General features: G+C 43.7%; 1 protein-coding gene across 1 annotated transcript in view; it reads left to right on the top strand.

The window, feature by feature from the left end:
• The window catches only part of DNTTIP1 (deoxynucleotidyltransferase terminal interacting protein 1), a 1,330,332-nt gene that overhangs the window by 1,042,995 nt on the left and 264,552 nt on the right, over positions 1-22,785 (top strand). The window contains exon 11 of the mRNA XM_044088998.1: positions 5,929-6,000. Coding sequence (XP_043944933.1) covers positions 5,929-6,000 — 72 coding nt within the window. The remainder of the gene's footprint in view (positions 1-5,928; positions 6,001-22,785) is intronic.

Consider the following 22,785-nt stretch of genomic DNA (forward strand, 5'->3'; position numbering starts at 1 on the left):
GATTTATCCTTATTTGGACGATTGCCTGATTATTGCACAGGAAAAGGACGAACTTCTTCAACATCTACAGTATGTGATGGCAGTGTTAAGATGCCTAGGGTATTCTGTGAACGAAACAAAGTCCAGTCTAGTACCCTCTCAGGACATGTGCTTTCTGGGTGTGAGACTGAATACAGCTTCCCAGATGGCCTTTTGACCCCGGACAAACAAAGAAGCCTTTCTCTTTATTTTCATCAAATGTCTCTACGGTCCAGGCTGACTGCAAGGACAGTCCTTCAAGCCTTGGGGTTCATGGCATCTTGTATTCTGGTGCTTCCCAATGCCAAATTGCATATGAGGAAGCTTCAATGGTATCTCAAAATGTATGGACACAGCACTGCCAAGATCTAGACACTGTCATTCAGATAATACCTTGCATTCAGAAGGAGTTTTTGTGGTGGGCTCAGGAATGTCACCTAAACAAGGGACTCTCTGTGACCCGGCCAGAGGCGAGTCAGATTCTAATGACAGATGCCTCGGACAAGGCTTGGGGAGCACACCTCAATGGAAAATGGGTGCAAGACACGTGGCCTGTCAAACTCCAACATTTGCATATCAACTTGAAGGAAATGTTAGCAGTCCAGTTTGCATTGATGGCTTTCAAAGACTTACTTCACCCAGGGCAGGTGTTGATTCAAACAGACAACACTACTGTCATGTGGTACATCAACAAGCAAGGAGGAACCCATTCTTACCCTCTTTGCAGACAAGCGATGATTTTGTGGGAAACTGCTCTCAATCTACACCTCAATCTTCAAGCAAGGTTTCTACCAGGAGCACAGAACTCCTTAGCAGATGTGTTGAGCAGACAAATAGTGGATCCTCACGAATGGAAATTGGATCCTCATGTATTTCAAAAATTGACAGTGTTATGGGGGACTCCAGACATAGTTCTGTTCGCTTCTCCACTAAATTACCAGTTGCCAAAGTTTTGCACAAAATGTTTCATCACACAGCTTGGAAGGTGGACGCTCTATCATTCAGTTGGAACAATCTGCATGTATATGCCTTTCCACCTCTGCCTCTTCTTCCCAAGGTACTTTTGAAGGCCAGACAAGACAAGCCAACCATGATTTTGATAGCACCAGATTGGCCTCGACAACACTGGTACCCACTACTGAGGAGTCTAGTACGAGAACCTCCATGGCCTCTGCCTTTGATTCCGCACCTTTTGTCACAAGAGGGCAATCACTTCCTCAATGTCAAGATTCAGTCTCTGCATCTAACAGCCTGGCATATTCTGTTTTAGACTCTGGAGGGTCTCAGCTTCCACAACAAGTTTTGAATGTTATTTTGGAGGCCAGGAGGCCTAGTACCAGGAAAGTTTACGCTGATAAATGGAGGAGATTTTTTATTTGGAGCAAAGGAAAGGACTTTGATGTCTCCAAACCTGATTTAAGTGTTGCTCTTCAATATCTTACTGAGTTATTGGACAAGGGTTTGTCTTTCTCCTCGATAAAGGTCCATGCTGCAGCCATTTCTGCTCACTATGATTGTGACCCTCCTTTATTCTCTCACCCTTTGTTTAAGCAATTTCTTAGAGGGGCAAAGAATATAAGACCCCCACGTAGAGCTCCTACTCCTGCTTGGGATCTCAATTTTGTGTTGAAAAAGCTTACTCTACAACCTTTTGAGCCTGCAGCTTCGGCCGAGTTAAAGTATTTGTCATGGAAAACTGCTTTTTTGTTGGCCATTACCTCTGCAAGAAGGGTTTCTGAATAACAGGCCCTCATGGCAGTGGAGCCTTTCCTGATTTTTCATAAGGATAGGGTATCTTTGCGTACTAATCCTTCCTTTATGCCTAAAGTGGTTTCTAGTGTGGCCTTAAACCAAACTATTCATTTGCCTACTTTTTATGCAAACCCCCAAAATAAAGGCGAGAAAATTTTGCATACTTTGGATATTCACAGGCAGTTGCGTTATTATTTGAGCAGAACCAAGGAGTTCAGACAGTCTCAGCAGTTGTTTGTTTCTTTTGCCTTGGGTTCACAGGGTAAACCTGTTTCAAAACAAACTATGTCTAAATGGATTGGGTTTTGTATTTCTTTCTGTTATTCCCATCATGGTAAGGAGATTCCGGCTGGAATCAGGCCTCATTCCACTAGGGCTACTGCTACTTCCACGGCCTTTCTAAGGGGGGTAGCTACAAAAGATATTTTGGAGGCAGCTACTTGGAGTTCAGTGCATACTTTTTCTAAACATTACCACCTTCCTCTCTATTCTAAGTCTAGGGCTGGATTTGCCACTGCAATTTTACAGGGCATTTTAGCAGCCCCTAATGCTTTATGATTTTTACCAACCTCCCTTTCCCGTTGCTTTGGGATTCTACCCATAAGTAAGGACTGCAGCAATGTGAGATGAAGAACATAGTACAGTTTTGTACCTACCATAAATGTAGATGTTCGAAGATCCACATTGCTGCAGTCCAATTTACCTTCCCTCCTTCCCCACTGTAGTTTAACAGGGTGCTATGCTTTAGGTGATGGTTGTTGTTGGGCATGTTTTTGGGAGGTATTCTGTTTTTGGCTGTGGCCTTTCTTGTTTGGCCTTCTGACATCTGGGGCAAGAAAAGACTGAGGATATGACGTCGATCATGCACCTTTATACCCTGACGCTCTGATGTCAGTTCTAGGCACCCATGACCGACGTCAGCCTAATACTTTGGTATTTGGGCCGACCGAGGACCGCGGACTACCCATAAGTAAGGACTGCAGCAATGTGGATCTTCGAACATCTACATTTATGGTAGGTACAAAACTGTACTTTTGTCTTCTCCCACGCTAAGAGGTGGCTGTTATGTATACAGTTGCTGTTATAACAAATGATTTAAAGTAGTTGGCTCCCAATACCCCAGTAGCTGTGGCTTTGAAGGCCCTCTGCAGCAGATAGCTGCTGGGATTTTCTCTTTTAAGGTCATGATCCTAGAATAAAACATCTGATGATGTCCACTTTATTTCATTAACCTAAAAAGCCCAGGGAGTCCCAAGAGTCCAGGAGATCTTCTCCCGTGCGATTCTCCTCCGAACTACCTAGGAAAAAAGCAAAGTCTTTGTAACCTACTCTGTCTGCTCCGAGCTCAGTTGCCACTGCTGTTCCTCTGCCGCAGTCATCATCTGTTGTTCCGGGGCTGAATGGTGCTGCCATGGCATTGGCTCCTACGGTTTTGGTGCCAGGGTCAGCACTCAGTCTCGAATAGAAATCATTCATTTCCAGTTCAAGAAGATCATTTGAAATTCTTCCCTTCTGGCACAACTGATGCTTCAAAGCTTGTGATCCTTAGCAGTGGCAGTCACCCTTGTATAGCTTGCCAGATTCCATAGGAGAATCTTTCAATGGACACTCTATTCTCCAGCACCCATTATCTATGCCAGTCGAGATTACTGAAGTGTGCAAAAATTACCTTCTTTGGTGGAGTCACTCCAGTCAGCTCCACAAAGGCCGTCTTTTTGTTCCCTCAACCCAAGGCCACAGTGACCACAGACACCTCTCAACTCCTGGGGGGGAGAGCATTTCTTGGGAAGGGCAGTCCAAGGCACATGGTCTCAGAAGAGGCCATGATGTATATCAGTGTCCTGGAGATGAGAGCAGTCCTGCTAGAATTGCAGGTTTTTCAAGACCTCTCCCAACCAGGATTATTGAAATCCAGACGGACAGTATGTCAGTAGTATGGTACAACAACAAACAGGGGAATCAGAACGTACCCTAACTGTCGAGAAGCTATGAGAGTATGGCAATGGGCAATCTTTTCTAGTCACTTTCTGACAGCAATGCACATGATTGCAGACAAGTTAAGCAGGTTCATTTTTGATGCCTCACAAGGTGGTGTCTGTGTCAACATAGCAGAGCGACTATTCCATCGATGGGGCCAACCATGTTATTTGCCTAATCCCTCAACAACAAATGCAGCAGGTTCTTTTCCCTGATCTCCCCATGGGGGAGTCACCGGGAGATATGCGCTACTTCATGCTTGGCCCTCCTGTCTCCATTACTCCTATCCCCCTTTATCCCTCATACCCAAGTTTTTAAGGAAAGCTTCTTGATTGAAGAGCAGAATTATCCTCATTGCCCCTTACTGTCCTCGTCAGATTTGTTTTCTCTTCTTTTGGCCTCGCCTTCTACATCCACCATGGATTCTAGATTCAGCTGCGGACCTTCTATCTTACCCAGCAGGTATGACTCACCCGGACTTAACAGGCCTCATGTTCAACTTCTTAGTTCAAAACAGAGACAAAGACCAAAAAAAAATGATGAGCAGATTCTAAATGTTTCTCTTATATATATTGAAAGTTGTTATAATAAAATGTTTTGCATTAACAAGTGTTTTCTGAATGATGCATAGTCTGAAACTCATGCCCATCATTATTTAATTATTGCAATCCACAATAATGTGCCAGAAAGCAACAAAGTTCACAAGAAATGGACAAAACTGTGTCATTTTGAGCAAGTCAGTTAATCAAACAGTGGACATGTTGAATAAAAACTTGTATATTCTAAGCAATAAGTTGGTATTACTAACTAATTGTACTCCCAAGTGACTTACCTTGAATTTTCTGCAATCAGTCATAGGCAGATATTCATACTGGAGGCAGAAATCTTTTGCAGTCCATACTGAAGGAAGATATCCAAGATTCAGAAGTATACACACACTTGTATAAAACATGAATCTCCCCTGTACAAGTTCCGAATTTGTACTTTAGAATGATTGTCATGTTTCAGAATTCATGCTTTAATGTCCCAAATTCAAGTAAGTTTCCCCCATGCAGACTGTGTTATGGCTAACTTCTTTGTGTGAAATCTCCTGCACTGCAGATAGATACTGTGCTGACAGGCCTCTGCTTAGTTCCGTGTGTGAGCACTCAACAGCTTTACTGACAATTTCTGCTGACTGCTGTATGTTTGAGCATTTCAGTTATATCAAATCATATTCCCTGAATTTTTTAAGTCAGATCATGCTGGACGTCTTTGCTGATGCTGGGCAGGTGATGTTTTGTAGGTAGGCTGAGCAGATGGGGAGACTTCAGATTAAATTGAACATTATTGTTGGCACTATTTTTGACAGAGTGAAGTTCTTTGATGTGGAGTGTTTATTTTTATATCCAGGTCAGGGACTTCCAGATAGTACTGGGCCAACAGCTGCCTAGGTCACCTAGTGCTAGATATGGTTGCCTGTATGTCCTGTATGTTGCTATTTTTGTTTCAGTGCTGACACCACATAACCATGCAATGTATAACTTCTCAACCTGCATTTAGTCCTAGGTTAACTGAGAGAGTGTGTAATGAAAGTCTGGCCGCCTCTTCAGGTGCAAAGAACCATCATGTCAGTGTTCCCCGGTGTGTTCCCTTTTGGCAACATGGTCATCCATTTCATGTTTCTGGAGTCTACCATTTCCTCTTTGCTGTTGATCACCTGTGTAGTTGAGCATTTGCTTACCAGTGTGAGCCCACAGACAGTTGGATGCCAGATTTGAATTGCAAGCCTTTTTCCCCTCAATTTGGGGAGATTTACTGAGTTGGTGAATGAATTTTGTTATAATCCTGCTGTAATGAACGTTTTGGAATCAGTGTTTAATGTGGCTTGAGACTGTTGTCCTACAAAATGGAACTGCATATAAAAGTTTTCTAGCCTAAGTAAATGACTTTTCAACATGCAAATGGAAATATTTTACACAGCAGTATATACAGAAATGAGTTGTCCGTATTACTGGATAAAGAAGATTGCATAATGTTCAAATATGCATTTTAAAATAGGTTATGAAAAATAGTATGGGCAGATATGTGTATTTGCAAATAATTACTTCATTTATCACATGGTAATGGTTTTTGGTTTATTATTTGTACAAGATTCTCCCCATAAAGACTTAATTCTGGCCTGCATTTTATATTTTTCAGTATGCAGCTGATCCACAAGATAAGCACTGGTTGGCAGAGAGGCAACATATGAAAGCCACAGGAGGGAAGATGGTAAGTTCATGCTTTTGCTTTGGTACTGCAGTTGGTTAAATGTTGCATGCAGTTGGCGTTTTGTCAAAGAGCTTCATTTTAGTAGTCAGGAAGAACTTTTTGTATTCTTAAAATTTTGAAGAATTTAAAGGAACTGCTTGGGATGGAATTTTACACAGCACCATATAGAGAATTATGCAGGGTCATGGCTAGTTAAGTAAAATATAGGTAATCTGTTTCCAGAAATAACCTTGCCGACTTCAAGCAGCTCTTGTTCCAAAGATTTTAATGTTTTGTTTTGGAGTGTAACACTCAAGAAGTCTGATGGGTATTAAAGGTCCAAACAGCATAGAGGCTACAGAGACTTCACCAAAGTATTTGAGTTGGTCCCATGTAGATGATTTAGTGGAAAGCTGCAGAGTTTGAGAAGTGGGATTTGTGGTATAGCTGAAGTTAAAGACAGAGGATTGTGGTGAAGAAGATGTTGTCAAGAACAAATAAAGTGACTTGAGTATTGCAGAGATTAATTCTGGGTCCAGTATGTATTATTACATTAAGTTGTATTTCAGGAGTAACAGAATCAGTGTCTTTGCTAATAACACAAAAGTAGATGCTGCAGTGGGGAGGATATGAGGGATAGGTATTCAGTAGTGTAGCGTACACATGACCTGTAACTCTTCTGGCACAGATTATTAGCCAGAGGAGAGGAAATTATAGTGATAAAGTTAGGAAAAGGTTGTAGGATGTTGGTCTCACCCTGTTTGGGTCACCAAGAGCAGAACGGGCTTGTGACAGTAGTGAGAAGAATGCAGGGATAATTTTCTGTTTGAGGGAAACAGATTCCAGAAATAGGGAAATGTTCTTCCTTACATCACTGTTGCAGTAGCCATAATTTTATATCGGATGCAGCCTGCTAAGGATATCAGACATCTGGCCAGTCTGCAAAACTTTGGGCTCCTTCTTTTCTCACTGATGTTCTTCGTCTTCCATTGCTGCAGTCCTTACTATTGGGTATAGTCCGCATCCAGTCGGCCCGAATACCAGAGTATAAGGCTGACGTCGGTCATGGCGCATTAGACTGACGTCAGTACGTCAGGGTACTAATGCGCATGACCGGCGCCATATCCTCAGTCTTTTTTGCCGCGAGATCCGATGCAGAAGCTGTTTTGCGAGTGCAGGTTGGCGTTCTGAAATATTTCCGAAACCGGAGTTTCAGACCGAATCAGAGTTGGCTAAGTACCCCGTTGGGGAACATTTTTGTTTTTTCTTGCCTCAGTATTTAACCGGATGTCAGAAAAAGTGTATAATTGTATTTCTTGTGGGAAACACGTACCTCATAGGGATTACCATACGTTGTGTATACCTTGTTTAGGGCCTGAGCACGACGTTGTTGGTGGCCGCTCTTGTGCTAGGTTTAACAAACACACTATTGGGAGGAGGTTAGACTGTGCCAGATTAGTGTTTGGGATGCAATTATGAAATGCCGTCGGATGCTCCGACGCCCGCTTCATCCAGGAAGCACAAGGACACAACAGCGAAGCCTAGGGTTGATGCACCGGCAGTCCTGGACGTCGGTTCTTTAGGTGGCTCGGTGGAGCCAGAGGTTTTGCCAGGAGTTTCTATGGAGTCTCAGGCAGAAACTTTACTGTTACTGGATGTACCCTCTCTGGGGGCAGGCCAGGCTGAGGGGGCTTCTCATGTAACTATTCTTCCCTCTCTTCCCGAAGTAGTTAGAGCCTCTCCTTCTGTTGCCAAACCTTCTTTTAGAGGTAGGCCAACTTCGGCTTTAGTAGGGGCTTCTCCTAGCCTTTCAGGTTCTGTACCTAAGAAACATATGCTTAACATGGCAGAAGATTTGATTACTATGCTTGGAGGTTCTATGGGCCCTCCTGATTAGAGGCCTAGAGTGGAACCTGAGTTTGACAGTTTTGAACAGGGTTCAGGGGCTTCTGAGTCTTCTGGAAGATTTGCAGGAGTATCCTCATTATTCTGATTCTGATGTGGATGATGCCACTCCTTCGGCTTCTCCTCCTGAGGATTTTTCATTTTCAGAGACTCTGCATTCCATGTGGGAGCACTTTAAATGGGATGGCCAGGATTACTCTGATTCCAGGAAGTGGCTTAGGGAATTCTTGTTTTTACCCCAGCATAGGCCCTTAGCTATGCCTCCTGTGTTGAATGTGGTGGACGATGTTTTTGCGGAGGCTTCCCTGTACCCTGGTTCTTTGCCTCCTGCTCCTGTTAAACCTGATAGGTACTATAGGGTGCCCGCAGCTCATAAGTATTTGTTTAAGAGTCCTAGGGCGGACCCAGACACTGTTTCTCAGGGGCCTAAAGGGGTTACGGCCTCTGTGATTAAAGATCCTGTTCCCACTGACAAAGAGGCAAGGGTGTTAGATAGGTGGAGTAAAACAGTGTATACTTCTTCCACTCTAGCCATGGGAGCGTTGAGTTGTCGGTTTCACATGATGAAATATCTAAATTATCTCCTTTCACAATTGAAATCTAAGTTGCATGCTTTGTCAGAAGGTATTGCTTGTAAAGACTTGCTGGATTTTGTTTCTGTGTCTGAACAAGTGGACAAGCATTCTTTGCAATGTGGTTTTGATGCGGTGCAGGCCTCCTCAAGGGTGGCTGCCACTAGTTCTGTTCTTCGCAGGCATGCCTGGTTGAGGGATCAAAATTTTGGCTTGGCATGTTAAGACATGGATTTTGGATGCTCCTTTACAGTCTGATGTGTTGTTTGGTTCGCCTGTGGAAGCAGTTTTAAAGGATATGGAGGACAAAGCTAAGTCTATGCAAACTGTTAAAGATTTTTTGCAGGTACAGCCACCGAAGTTTAGTAGAAATTGGCCTGCTAAGGCCCGGACATATCCTGCTTATGATTCCCAGTCTAGGGGTAGGTCTAGGCGTGGTAGGGGCAGGGCTCAAGGTTTTTTTTTTTAGACCTAGAACAGAGAGTTCACCTGCTCAGACTTCTGGTGAGGGCAGGGGTCAGTCCTTTCGTAAACAGACCCAATGGCCTGCCTTTTCAGCTGCCAGTAGATTCTCGTCTGGCAGCTCCTTTTGATGGACAACTGTCTCTTTTCCAAGAAAATTGGGATTTAATTACTCCAGACAGATGGGTGTTGGACATCATTCAGCCAGTCCCTGTCTCAGTAAGGGGCCTAGGATTTTATTCTCGCATGTTCCTAGTACCAAAGAAGGGTAACGCGTGGAGACTGCTTTTGGATTTATCTCTCCTCAACACTTATCTGGACATTCCCGAGTTCAAGATGTTGACTTTACAACTGCTTTTCCCCTGCTGGGCAATGATCACTGGATGGTAACTTTAGATCTCAAGGAAGCTTACCTTCATGTGCCTATCAGGCTAAGTTACAGGAAGTCTCTGCGGTTTCGAGCTGGAGATTCTCATTTTCAGTTCTCTGCATTGCCCTTTGGCTTATCTACTGCGCCCAGCGTATTCACAAAGGTTCTGGCTCCTGTAATAGCTTACTTCAGGCTCCGAGGACTTCTAATCTATCCTTGTTTACACGGCTACCTGATTCTGACTCAAGAAAAGGAAGACCTTCTACAGCATCTGGAATATCTTATAGCAGTGCTAAGGTGCCTAGGGTATTCTGTGAACGAAATAAAGTCCAGTCTAGTACCCTCTATAGTGCTAAGATGCCTAGGGTATTCTGTGAACGAAATAAAGTCCAGTCTAGTACCCTCTCAAGCCATGTGCTTTCTGGGTGTGAGACTGAATACAGCAGCCCAGATGGCCTTTTTAACCCCGGACAAACAAAAGAGTCTGTCACTTTACTTCCATCAACTATCTCATCAGTCCGTGCTGACTGCAGAGACAGTCCTTCAAGCATTAGGGTTCATGGCATCTTGTATTCTGGTGCTTCCCAATGCCAAACTGCATATGAGGAAGTTACAATGGTATCTCAAAATTGTATGGACACAGCACTGCCAGGATTTCAACACTGTCATTTAAATAATACCTTGCCATCACAGTGAATTTTTCTGGTGGGCTCAGGAATGTCACCTAAAACAAGGGACTCTCTGTGACCCGGCCAGAGGCGAGTCGGATTTTGCTGACAGATGCCTCAGACATTGCTTTGGGAGCTCATCTCAATGGAAAGTGGATACAAGACGAGTGGCCTGCCAGACTTCAGCATCTACATATCAACATAAAGGAGATGTTGGCAGTCCAGTTCGCATTGCTGGATTTCAAAGAGTTACTTCTTCCAGGGCAAGTGTTGATTCTAACAGACAACACAACTGTCATGTGGTACTTCAACAAACAAGGGGGAACACATTCTTATCCTCTGTGCAGGCAAGCAATGATTTTATGGGAGACTGCGCTAAGCTTGCAACTAACTCTTCAGGCAAGGTTTCTGCCAGGAGCACGGAACTCCTTAGCAGATGTGTTAAGCAGACAAATCATGGATCCCCACGAGTGGAAACTGGATCTTCATGTATTTCAGACATTGACAGTGTCATGGGGAACTCCAGACATAGATCTGTTCGCTTCTCCACTAAACCACCAGCTGCCAAAGTATTGCACAAAGGGGTTTCATCACACAGCTTGGAAAGTGGATGCTCTGTCTTTCAGTTGGGAAAATCTTCCTGTGTATGCCTTTCCACCTCTGCCTCTTCTTCCAAAGGTACTATTACAGGTCAGACAAGACAGGCCAAGGATGGTTTTGATAGCTCCAGATTGGCCTCGGCAACACTGGTACCCACTACTACGGAGTCTGGTACAGAAGCCTCCATGGCCTTTACCTCTGATTCCTCATCTGTTATCTCAGAAGGACGGTCATCTGCTCAATGTCAAGCTTCACTCTCTTCATCTAACAGCCTGGCATATTCTGTGTTGAAACACAGCAGGTCTCCACTTCCTCAACAAGTTTTAAATGTGATTATGGAAGCTAGACGACCTAGTACAAAGAGAGTGTACGCAGCAAAATGGAAGAGATTTTTATTTTGGAGTACAGCAAAGAATTTGGAGATTTCTGAGCCTAATTTGAGTGTGGCTCTTCAATATCTTACCGAGTTATTGGACAAAGGGTTGTCCTTCTCTTCTCTTAAGATTCATGCTGCAGCAATTTCAGCTCACTATGATTGTGACCCACCTTTGTTTTCACATCCTTTGTTCAAGCAGTTTCTTAGAGGGGCAAAGAATATAAGACCCCCACGTAGAGCTCCTACTCCTGCTTGGGATCTCAATTTTGTGTTGGAAAGACTTACTCTACAACCTTTTGAGCCTGCGGCTACTGCTGAATTGAAATGTTTGTCATGGAAGACTGCTTTTTTCTTGGCTATTACTTCTGCAAGAAGGGTGTCTGAGTTGCAGGCCCTTATGGCAGTCGAGCCCTTTTTGATTTTCCATAAGGATAGGGTATCCTTCCGTACTAATCCTTCCTTTATGCCTAAGGTGGTTTCTAGTGTGGCTTTAAACCAAACTATTCATTTGCCTACTTTTTATGCAGACCCCCAAAATAAAGGGGAAAAGATTTTGCATACTTTAGATGTACACAGGCAATTGCGTTATTACTTAAGCAGGACTAAGGATTTTAGGCAGTCTCAGCAGTTGTTTGTTTCTTTTGCTTTGAGTTCGCAGGGCAAGCCTGTGTCAACACAAACTATTTCTAGGTGGATTGGCTTTTGCATTGCATTTTGTTATTCCCATCATGGCATGGTGGTTCCAGCTGGGATTAGGCCTCATTCCACTAGGGCTACTGCCACTTCAACAGCATTTCTACGGGGGGTGGCAACTAAGGATATTTTGGAAGCAGCTACTTGTGCATACTTTCTCTAAGCATTATCACCTTCCTATCTACTCTAAGTCTAGGGCTGGTTTTGCCACAACTGTTTTGCAAGGCATGTTGTCTGCTCCTGCTTCTTTATGATTTGCCAGCCTCCCTTACCTCTGCTTTGGGATTCTACCCAATAGTAAGGACTGCAGCAATGGAAGACGAAGAACATAGTACAGTTTTGTACCTACCATAAATGTAGATGTTCGAGGATTCCATTGCTGCAGTCCAATTTACCCTCCCTCCTTCCCCTCTGTGTTTAGGGGTGGTAGTGTAGGTGAGTTTACCTGCTTATATTTTTGTATATCTTGTTCATGTTTTGGTGCAGGTATTTTGGGCCTTGTCTTTTTAGGGTCTTCTGACATCTGGGGCAAGAAAAGACTGAGGATATGGCGCCGGTCATGCGCATTAGTACCCTGACGTACTGACGTCAGTCTAATGCGCCATGACCGACGTCAGCCTTATACTCTGGTATTCGGGCCGACTGGATGCGGACTATACCCAATAGTAAGGACTGCAGCAATGGAATCCTCGAACATCTACATTTATGGTAGGTACAAAACTGTACTTTTCTCTGCTCTTGGCACAAGATTATATGCTGGTATAAGAGGGATGTGCAGGCACACCAAAAATTAGAACTTTCATGCCTTGGGTACATTTACACAGACTTCTCCATAGCTTATCAGCATATAAGCAGTTGGCTGCAGCTAAAATGTAAGGCAAAAAAGTATCCCTTTTGAAGAGCCTTCCTTTTTCTGTGGAAAAGTTATTAAAAATTGCTTATGAATGTCAGGAAATGTAAATGTTCTTGCTATAGATAGATTCCTTCCAAGGATGGCCATACTGCATCTTTTTTTTTTTTGCTGGGAAAAACAAGGTGTAACTTTCTAAAATATTTTCCTTTGCTTTATTTCTAAAACTATACTGGTTGAATTCTGTCAAAATCTTTTGTAAGAATAAACTCCTCAGGGATCTGGTGCATGGGACCATGGCAACAGACTCACCTGCAACAGACTTCCCCTTCAGCAGAAAAAGAAGAAACTTTCAAAAACATATTTCCAAAAATATTGAACTTTTGCCATATATTCCAAAGCTTGGTTTTATGTTACCACTAAAGCATCCACATGTCTTTCAGACTGCCAGGCCTGCTCCCTCTGGCATGATCCCTGTGGAGGATGCAATGGCTTGGGCACTTAAGAATGCCTGTTCAAGCCATATGTCAGGCTAAGCTTGCCAAAAAGGGAGAACCACACAATCTGATGGTGTCAATTTTCAATCATTCCTCAACTAATGGGTTCAGATCTGATCCTCTGATCCTACTTGGCCATTACACTAGCTTGTAGCCACCAAAATGTTCTTGAGCTCCTTCCTTACCCATAGTGCACTAACCCTTAATATCTGTTAGATCACGTGTGCCACGTTTGCGTCTAGACGTGGTCGCCTTCAGCTCTTGAGTTGTTGAATAGAAGATCATTCTTTTTTACATGTTTTACATACTGGCTCCTAAAACTGTTTAATTGATGTTTAAATTTAAAATTATTTTTGCTATTATTGTTAACATTTACTTTCCATACAGTTAGAGTGTACTTTTTTCTTACCATTGTTGGTGGGCCTAGCCTATTCTTCCCTATCACTTTACACATTGTGTATCTCTCTAATACCATAGCTGGTAAATTTCTTATTCTTTGTACAAATATTTGTATCCCTTCAACTTACCATCGCTGATATTTAGCCTTCCTTTTCTTTCTAGTTTTTAAAAAAACATTAGTTTGTTGTTGTGGTATTCTCTCCACTTTCTCAGGATGTCCGAAAAAGCATCAGCAGGATTTAAAAAGTGTGGGCATAAATTTCCCTTTTATGATGTCCATAAGCTTTGTGTGTACTGTTTAGGCCCAGAACAGTTATAGCAAGAATGCAGCATCTGTCACAGGTTTAACTCCTGAGCCCTGTCTGGAAAAAAAAAAAGAATTTTGAAAGGCTTTCTGACAACTTCCTTCTCCAAGGCCATTACTGGGTCTCAGTCCCCCCAAACACAAGACTAGATACCCTGCTAAAAGATCTAAACCTTTTGAATCTTCAGCCTCTTCCTCCTCAGAACCTAAAAAGAAAGAGAGGATCCAAAATTAGTTACAGTCTGACCTTTGTCAGATCCAATCAAACTGGTATCCGATCCTTAGCTTTTACCGAGGACAACTTATCTTCCTCATCTGGATCCATTCCCATCCAGAGTGCCTTCTCCCTTCCTAGAAAGGTTTTCCTCCAGGAGTCTCACTGAAGCAGATATGGAGAGAATGATGAGGAAATTCCTCATGGCTCATATTCAGATTGGAGTTCTTATGGCTCCTATCCCGTCGGGTCAGGAAGTCTGATCATCTACTACTCCACCCATTACAGCTCTTTCTCTAATCCAGCCTGTTGTTTGAGTCCTTGGATCCAAGCTTTCCAGGTCTGTCTGGTTCGATCCAAATGTTGCTCTGAAGCATCCCTGTCGGATCCAAGAGGTTGGAGTCGACTCTTCTTTCAGTGCCTTGGCATTGGACAGCTCAGCTCAGACTTCCACCTTGAGTGGGTTGTTTTCAAAGCCAAGGGAGGTGATGGGCCAGAAACTTGCTTTCTTGGCTCCATTGTCTTTCTTCTTTCTGGAGTCCTCTACTTTCGGGGTTGTGAAGAGTGTATTCTGCTTCAGTAGGCCAGATGGAGCCTACCACTTTGAATCCACCCTCTACGTCTCTGATGTCTTTGCACCTTGAGCTTCAACATTGTACCCCACAGGGACAGCCAGCTGAAAGCTTCCAGACTACCCAGCAGGGTATTTTAATCTTTTCTGATACTTCACCGGACCATCCCACAGAGAAAGTCCTTGGGAAGAGAAAATGCAAAAGGAGGCACTTGAACTCTCCTAAAAAGTCAATCACTGAGGATACTGATTTTGATGAAGGAGAGGGGTCCCCAAATTCACCACCTGATGATGTCTCATTTGGCGACATTATTGAAATCCTTAAGCAGAAGGGTGGCTGGTCTTCCCAAGACCCTTCTCCGGTGGAATCAATATTTCTGGAGGACTTTGGAGCTGGCCTGTCTACCTCCTGCGTTACTCCACCCGCCAATGAGCTCAGTGAGCAGGCATGGAAGGACCTGATTCAGTTGAGCCCATCCCCAGAAGATCAGACTCTGGCTCCACCAGTAGGAAGGGAATTTTGAGGTAAGGGAGTGCTGGTAGATTCCATGGTCGTGATGGCAGCTACAACAAAGGAACTTGCTGAACAGAGTGCCACTGTCCATCTTCCTAATATAGAGAGTCTAGGGCATTTGACATATTTGAGAAGTGTGTTTATGCTTCAGCGACCTTTGCACTCAGATCATTGAACTATCTGGCACATTTTACGAGACTTCAAAGAGATTTGATTAAAGAACTATTGAAATCTCCTTCTGGAACCAACACAGCTGAGGCTTAATCTTCAGTAGCCTCTCACTGACTGCCCTACAAAGCTATATCGAATTCATTCTTGTGGCGTATCTCGCACTCTGCAGAAGGCACATCAAGGGCCGTGAGTTCAGGTGTTTCCATCAGGAGACATGATTGGATGCACCTGTGTGATTTTGCAGAGCCTTTCAAGTCATCCATCATCAATGCTCCTTTTGACAGCACTTCTTAGTTTGGCCCCACAGTGAAAGACATGCTCTCCAGGTGTGAGAAAGATAGAAAGACTTTCTCTGCAGTGGGCATGTATTTTTCGACCCTTCAAAGGACCTTCTCCAGGAGTCAACGGAAAGGTAGAAAAAAGTGGTTCAAAAGTCCCAGGGTCCTTTCCAGGACACACGTGGAGATAGTTCCCCCAGAGGCAGAGGAGGGAGCTACAATGGACCGCAATGCCCCCTACCCCAATCCCCATGGCAGAGGAGGCCTGCAAAACCAGAGATCTACTGATTCTTTTTCCGACAGGCCATTTCAGCACTCCTGAAAGGAGGCCTGATTGCCCACCTCTGGAGGCAGTCAGATATTGCTTATCCCTGCACCAGAGAACCTGACTAGATATAACAGAAGGCATTTGGGTGCAGAGGATTATTTCCAGAGGTTATATAATTCCCTTTTTCCTACCTCCTACATTTGTAAGAAATTTTCCTGATGTTTCACCCAATCAGAGGAAAGCAGCACCACTAGAAATTCAAAAGCTGCTATGAAAGAGTAATTTAAGAGGTCCGACCAGACCAAATAGAATCCGGAACTTACTCAAGATTCTTTTTAATGCCCAAAAAAAAAATTCTTTTTAGTGAGAAAGAAAAGAGGAGACTGGAGACCAGTTTTGGATTTCAGTGTATTGAACAAGTTAGTTCAACACACAAAGTTCCTGATGGTCACGGTTCAGTCCATTCTGCCCTTTCTGGGCAAGGACAACTGGATGTGCTTGATAGACCTTCATGATGCGTACTGTTACATAAAAATGAACAGACAATCCAGAAGGTACTCCACCTGGGAGCCAGTCACTATCAGATCAGAACACTGCCCTTTGACCTCACCACAGCCCCCAGGGGTGTTCACCAAATGTATGGTAGTAGTAGCAGTTCACTTCAGAATACAGGGATTCCAAGTGTTTCCATATTTAGATGACTGGCATATTACTGCCCAGACCAAGCATTGACTGATAGAAGCATGCGATCAGGTGGTACAGATTTGTTTACATCTTGGTATAACCATAAATTTACAACAAATCTCACTTAGAACTGACCCAGACATTAGAATTCTTAAGGGCAATGTTCAACACGGTATCTATGGTAGCTTCTCTTCCTCTATCAAGAATACAAACAATAAGAATGCAGGTCAGGAAAATAATGTGCAGTACCAGAATTTTGGCTCAATTAATTCTGCATTCCCTGTAATAAATGTCAGCGGCAATAATTTCAGTTCCTTTAGCAAGATTCCACATGACTTCTACAATGGATACTAGTAGTACAGTGGTCAGTACTTTCTCAACCCATATCAGCAAAGATAAGAGTAACTCAGGTATGCAAAAGATGTCTTTGCTGGTGGATCCAGTCACAACAGGTATTACAAGGCAGTCCTTTCATCCTCCCTCAGCCCAAGGCTGTAGTGACCACAGATGCGTCCCAGATGGGGGGGGGCATTTCCTGGGGAAAATGGTCCAAGGCACTTGGTCCCCTAAAGAGGCCAGCTCGCATATCAGTGTTCTGGAGATGAGAGCAATGCTTTTGCCATTGCAGGCATTCCAAGACTTTGCTTCTCTCTGAACAGTTGCAGTCCAGAGAGACAACATGTCAGTCGTTTGGTACATCAACAAACCAGGGGGAACCAGAAGTTTACCCCCCTGTGTCGAGAAGCCCTCAGAGTGTAGCAGTGGATGATATATTCCATCCACTTTCTAATAGCAATGCATATTCTGGGGATGTCCAGCATGATAGCAGACAAACCAAGCAGGTCCATCTTACTACCTCAAGTGGTCTTTCAACAACAAAGTGACTGATATGATATTCAGTCAGTGGGGCCAGCCTTGCTGCGGCCTATTTGCATCTTCTGTAAACAAGACGTGCAGCAACTTTTTTGCCCTAATCCCCTCACTGGGGGAATCACTGAGGGATGCTGTACTCCACAGTTGGCCCCGGTCTTCCATATGCTTCCCTCTGACCCCCCCTACTTCCCATATTCCTGCAGAAAACAACCCGGTTGAAAAGCAGTTATCCTCATTCTGCCTTACTGGCCTCAGCAGATTTAGTTTCCCTTTCTTTGGCCTCATCTGCAGTATCCACCTTGGATTCTAGATCCAACTCCAGACCTTCTGTCTCACCCGACAGGCATGGTTCACCAAGATATCTCAAGCCTCAAACTAACAGCATGGTTTTTCCTATTCCTTTAATCGCCAGACAACCATTGCCCTCTTCCCCTGTCTGTTCCATACTTCTATCTTCCCATAAACCTTCTACTAGGAAACTCTATAAGAGTAAATGGAAAAGGTTAATTTGCTGGGCAGAGGAAAATCAGATTGACCCCTTCTCAGCTCCAGTTCAGTCTGTTGTGGAATTTTTAGCAAGCCTATTTAATGAAGGTGCTAGCTCATCAACTATAAAAATCCAGCTAGCAGCAGTTTCCAATTTTCATGTTGGATGTCAGAATTCTTTACTGTCTTCTTCTAAACTTTGCAAAGCCTTCTTGAGAGGCACTCTCCTGCGAAGACACCCTTATAAAGACCTCACTCTACCATGGGATTTAAATTTGGTACTGCAAGCCTTAATTCATTCTCATTTTGAACCAGCAGCTAAATGTGATCTTAAATTCCTGACCTGGAAAACTATCTTTCTAGTTGCAATTACATCTGCTAGAAGAATTTCAGAACTTCAAGTATTATCTTCTAAGCCTCCATACTTGATTTTTCATAAGGATAGGGTAATGTTACGTACCAATGCTTCCTTTCTTCTTAAGGTGGTGGCAGAATCCAACATCAACCAATCCATTAACTTGCCAGTATTCTTTCCTAAATTTGCAAATAATGGTAAATATAAGTTGTACTTATTGGATGTCCATAAACTATTACATTTTTGCTTACACAGAACAAAGGAAATGGGAAGGACAAATCAGCTGTTCATGTCCTTTGCAAATAGTAAATTGGGTGAATCAGTTAGAAAGGTAACTCTAGCTATATGATTGTTGGATTGCATTTCATTTGTCTATAACAAGTTGAATCTGCCCTTACTAAAATCTCTTAAAGCTTGTTCAACTAGATCTATGGCAACATGTTCTTCTTGTTTCACTGTTGCAGTCATTACATTTGGGTAATCTGCTGGCAGGTTGCCCTCAGTCGGCCTGAATTCCAAAGTCTTGGGTCTAATGAAAATTGACATCATCAGATAAAGAAGATATGCGCTCACCATAACATTCCATCTGTGTTGTCCATTTTCATTCTTCAGCTTCCCACCCACCAACCCCTATCTTTTTTAATGACTGACTTCTGCAGGAACGAGCAGCTTCAAGGACACTACCGTCCTTTATGTTGAGCTCCAGATATGGAATGTCATAGTAGTCTTTCTGTCAAGCAGCAAACAAGATCTGAGAGATGTTAGGGGTCGGTGCATTATGGGAAGAAAAGAAGCTCGAGTTTTTTGGTGGCCACGAGCTATTGTAATGGCCGAGTCGGATCTCAGGATTGGATCTGAATCCATTATTTGAGGAAGACTGAAAATGGGCAACACAGATGGAATTATGGGAAGTGCATAATTTCTTTTTTCTCTCTTTCTGAGTGAAAAAGTCATCCACCAAGTGCTGGTGAAGGAGGACATTGCCAGGTTGCATATGAAGGTCTGACCTATAGATTTCACTCCTAAAACTCTAAGGCTTGATGCCCACAAAAAGTGGAAACAAAATGCCAGGTTGCATATGAAGGTCGGGCCTATAGATTTCACTCTTAAAACTCTAAGGCTTGATACCCACAAAAAGTGGAAACAAAAACAAAACATTCCAAGCCTTTTACTGCCACTAACCCTGTCCAAAATGACAGAGAAAGCAATAAGTTTGACAGATTTGGAAAAAAAGTGTGGTGACGTCAGTCGGACCCGATGCATCAGATCTGTCTCGGCCAATTCTGCTGCTTGAGGTCTGTGGCAAAACTTGTGGGCCTCATTCTTTACCCACAGTGTATTCCCGTAGTTACCCCATATCTCGTTTGCCATGCAGCGAAGAGGTTTTGTCAGCTATAGCTCTGGGCTAAGGACAACTTTTCACTTCTTTATTTTAGCATGGGTTATCTTTCTCTACCTTTATTTCTTCTAAATTTCTTTATTACTTGACTTCTTTACCCAGCTTTCCCCCATTAGACATTCGTTTAAATTAGTGGGCGTTTAAGAACGTCTGTTTTAGTTAGATGATGTTCCCTACTTTCCTTCAATACCTTTCTTATCCCCTTCCTTAACCCTTCAAAAAAAAAAAAAACCTTGTTTAAAATCTTCGTTTTTTGCTTGTGCGTGTGTGGGTGAATTCCGTTTAAGTTAGAGGACTTGCTCTTCTTTAGAGTGCAATGTGCTATTTTTGTCTGTTTTTCTCTTATGATCATGCCCCAAAAACAGGAAAGCAAGACATTGGGCTTCAAGAAGTGCAAAAAACGCAGTATAAAGATGCTTCTTAGCAATTCTTCTGATCCTTCAGGAAAGCCAAATAAAAGACCTTTATCAGAGCTGAGATCCTCATTGGAGCTGAAGTGGAAGGCTCCGAAATAGACTGACCCAAAGGCTCTATCAGAGCAGACATCTCTTCTAGAGTCCAAAACTCCCTCAGAGTGGGAAATTTCACTGTCATTGACTGCTTCCACTACACAGAGACACAGGAGCCAATTTCCTTCTATTGAGAAGAATTCTTAGACGCTACCTTCTCCACTTTTAGCTCCATCAAGGTCACCTACCCTGTCCACTAGGTCTACCAGTAGTTTATTGGATGAAGACATGGATAGGGTCGTACAGAGACTTTTGAAGACACCTGCTTTGGCTAGACTTCTCATGGATCAGAGCCCAAAGGAATCTGGTTAGTCTCAAACCTCCTCTTCTGTTACAGTTCGTCCTCCAATCCATCCTTGCGCTTCGGAGATGGAAGATTCCGATATCCAGGTTGTGTGGGTGTCGGGTCCAGGACCCACAACTTCCTTGATTCCAACATATGCCCAGAGTCTCCATGCTTTCAGAGCAGGAAATCTCTGTGAGCTGGCACTCCCCTGTCGGGTCCACAGAGACTTGTCGGATCGCTTTGGATCTGACCATGCCTTGGTGGGCCTTGACATTGGTGAGTTTGGCTCTCATCTCTGCTTCAGAGCTGCTCTCTTCTGCTCCAGAAATTCCTTCGGCTCCAGCAACTTGTTTGTTTGATCCAGGGACTTTTTCAGAGTGGGGAAGGTCTGCATTTAAGGTAATGAGGAGGGCTTTAACTTCTTCACAGTGTGGGACACAATCTTTTTCTGTTCTTCCTCCCTCTTCAGACAAGGTGTCTTTGTCTTCCTGTGAGCCCTCTCCACAGGTCTGCAGAGAAGTTAGGCCTTAGGATGTACCTCAGAGTACTATCTCATATTCTGAAACCTCTCCAGAGTATCCCACTGAAGAGGTCCCTCGGAAGAGAACATGCAAGAGGAAGCATCTTGACACACTGAAAGAGTCTGCCACATCTGACACTGGCCTCAATGAAGCAGAGGGGTCCCTACAATCACCTCCTGAAGATGTCTCTTTGGGAGACATCCTAGAACTATTAAAACAGAGAGGTAATTGGCAGCCCTCCACCCCTACGGCTGAGGAGTCAGTGTTCCTGAAGGACTTTGTTGTCTCGCCCATCAACCTCTTGGATTACTCCCCATTTCAATGAGCTTATCGAATTTACCTTGCAAAAGGCTTGGGAGACCCCAGACACCATAGACCCTACCCCTAGGAGGCCAAATAAATACATCACTGTCCCAAAAGAAAAAGGTTTTCTCACAAAAGGTGTAGGAGTTGATGCCATGGTCATGGCGTCAGCCACTAGAAAGGGAACTCTGAGATGAGTACCTCTGTCCATCCTTCTAATAAGGACTGTAGGACTGTGGATAGGTGTGGGGAGCACGCCTTCGCATCAAGCGACCTTTGCTTTGTGGTCTCTGAGTTAGCTCACTCACTTCACCAGACTGCAGAGAGACCTGATTAAAGAAATATCAGACTCCCTCCAAGGAGCTGTAGCTGACGCAGTGGCAGAGAAAGTCAATGCTCAGCTTGCTACCTTGAATTCAGTTGTCAACTCGTCTATGAGACTTATTTCTTATGCAGCAGATGGAACGAGTAGGGCAGCAGGCTCAGGTATCTCTCTTAGGTGGCAAGCCTGGATGTGTCTTCGCAATTTCTCAGAGCCCTTCAAGTCTTCCTTCATTAATACCTCTTTTGATGGCTTATCCATTTTTGGGCCAGAACTGAAGGAAATGCTCCTCAGGTGTGAACAAGAGGGTAAGACCATGTCTGCTATTGGAGTGTGTTTTTCCACTCCTACTAGACCCTTTCACAAGGGTCAAAAAACAAGTAGGAAGATGTGGTTCAGAAAATCTCAGAGGTCTTACCAAGACACACAAGTTGAGAGTTCCCCCAGAGGCAGGAAGGGAACAGTAACGGGAGATACTGCCTTCATGGCAGGGGGGGGGCCTGCAAAACAAACGCTCCAAAGAAACTTTCCTTGGGAGACCTCTTCAGCACTCCTGAAGGAGTGCCCGATTGCCCACCTCTGGAGTCAGTCAGGGGCCAATTGTCCCTGCACCAAGAAACCTGGCTAAAGATAATGAATGACAGGTGCATGATGCAATATCCAGAGGAAACCTCATCCCCTTCTCCCTTCCTATCCCCAGAAACAAAGTGGTTCCAAATGTTCCACCCACTCATAAGGAACAAGCAACTACAGAAATTCAAAAGTTGCTAACAAAAAGTCATCCAAGAAGTCCCCGCAGGCCAGAGAGGATCCAGAACTTACTCAAAATTCTTTTTAGTTCTGAAGAGAACAGGGTACTGGAGGCCCATTTTGGATCTCGGCAGTCTGAACAAATCAGTAAAACAAGACCAAGTTCTGGATGGTGACACTGCAGTCGATACTTCAATTTCTGGAAAGACAATTGGATGTGCTCTGTAGACCTTCAGGACACATACTAGCATATTCAAATGGATAGGCAGTCCAGGAGGTTCTTGCACTTCTGGCTAGGAGCCAGTCACTTCCAGTTATGAGCTCTGCCCTTTGGTCTCACTACAGCCCCCAGGGTGTTCACCAAATGTATGGCAGTAGTAGTGGCTCACCTGAGACACAAAGGAATATGCGTCTTTTCCTGCCTGGATGACTGGCTCATAACTGCCCTGACCAGGCATCACTTACTCCAAGCAAGGGATTATGTCCTTCAACTCTGCTCCTCTCGAGGCATTACCTTAAATTACAAAAAACCTGTGCTAGAACCATCACAAACCTTACTGTTCATAGGAACAGAAATAAACAAGCATAAAATTATTTTATCATCCC

This window comes from Protopterus annectens, chromosome 12.part0 (assembly GCF_019279795.1).
Source record: "Protopterus annectens isolate FY-2018-M chromosome 12.part0, PAN1.0, whole genome shotgun sequence".
Lineage (NCBI taxonomy): Eukaryota > Metazoa > Chordata > Ceratodontiformes > Protopteridae > Protopterus > Protopterus annectens.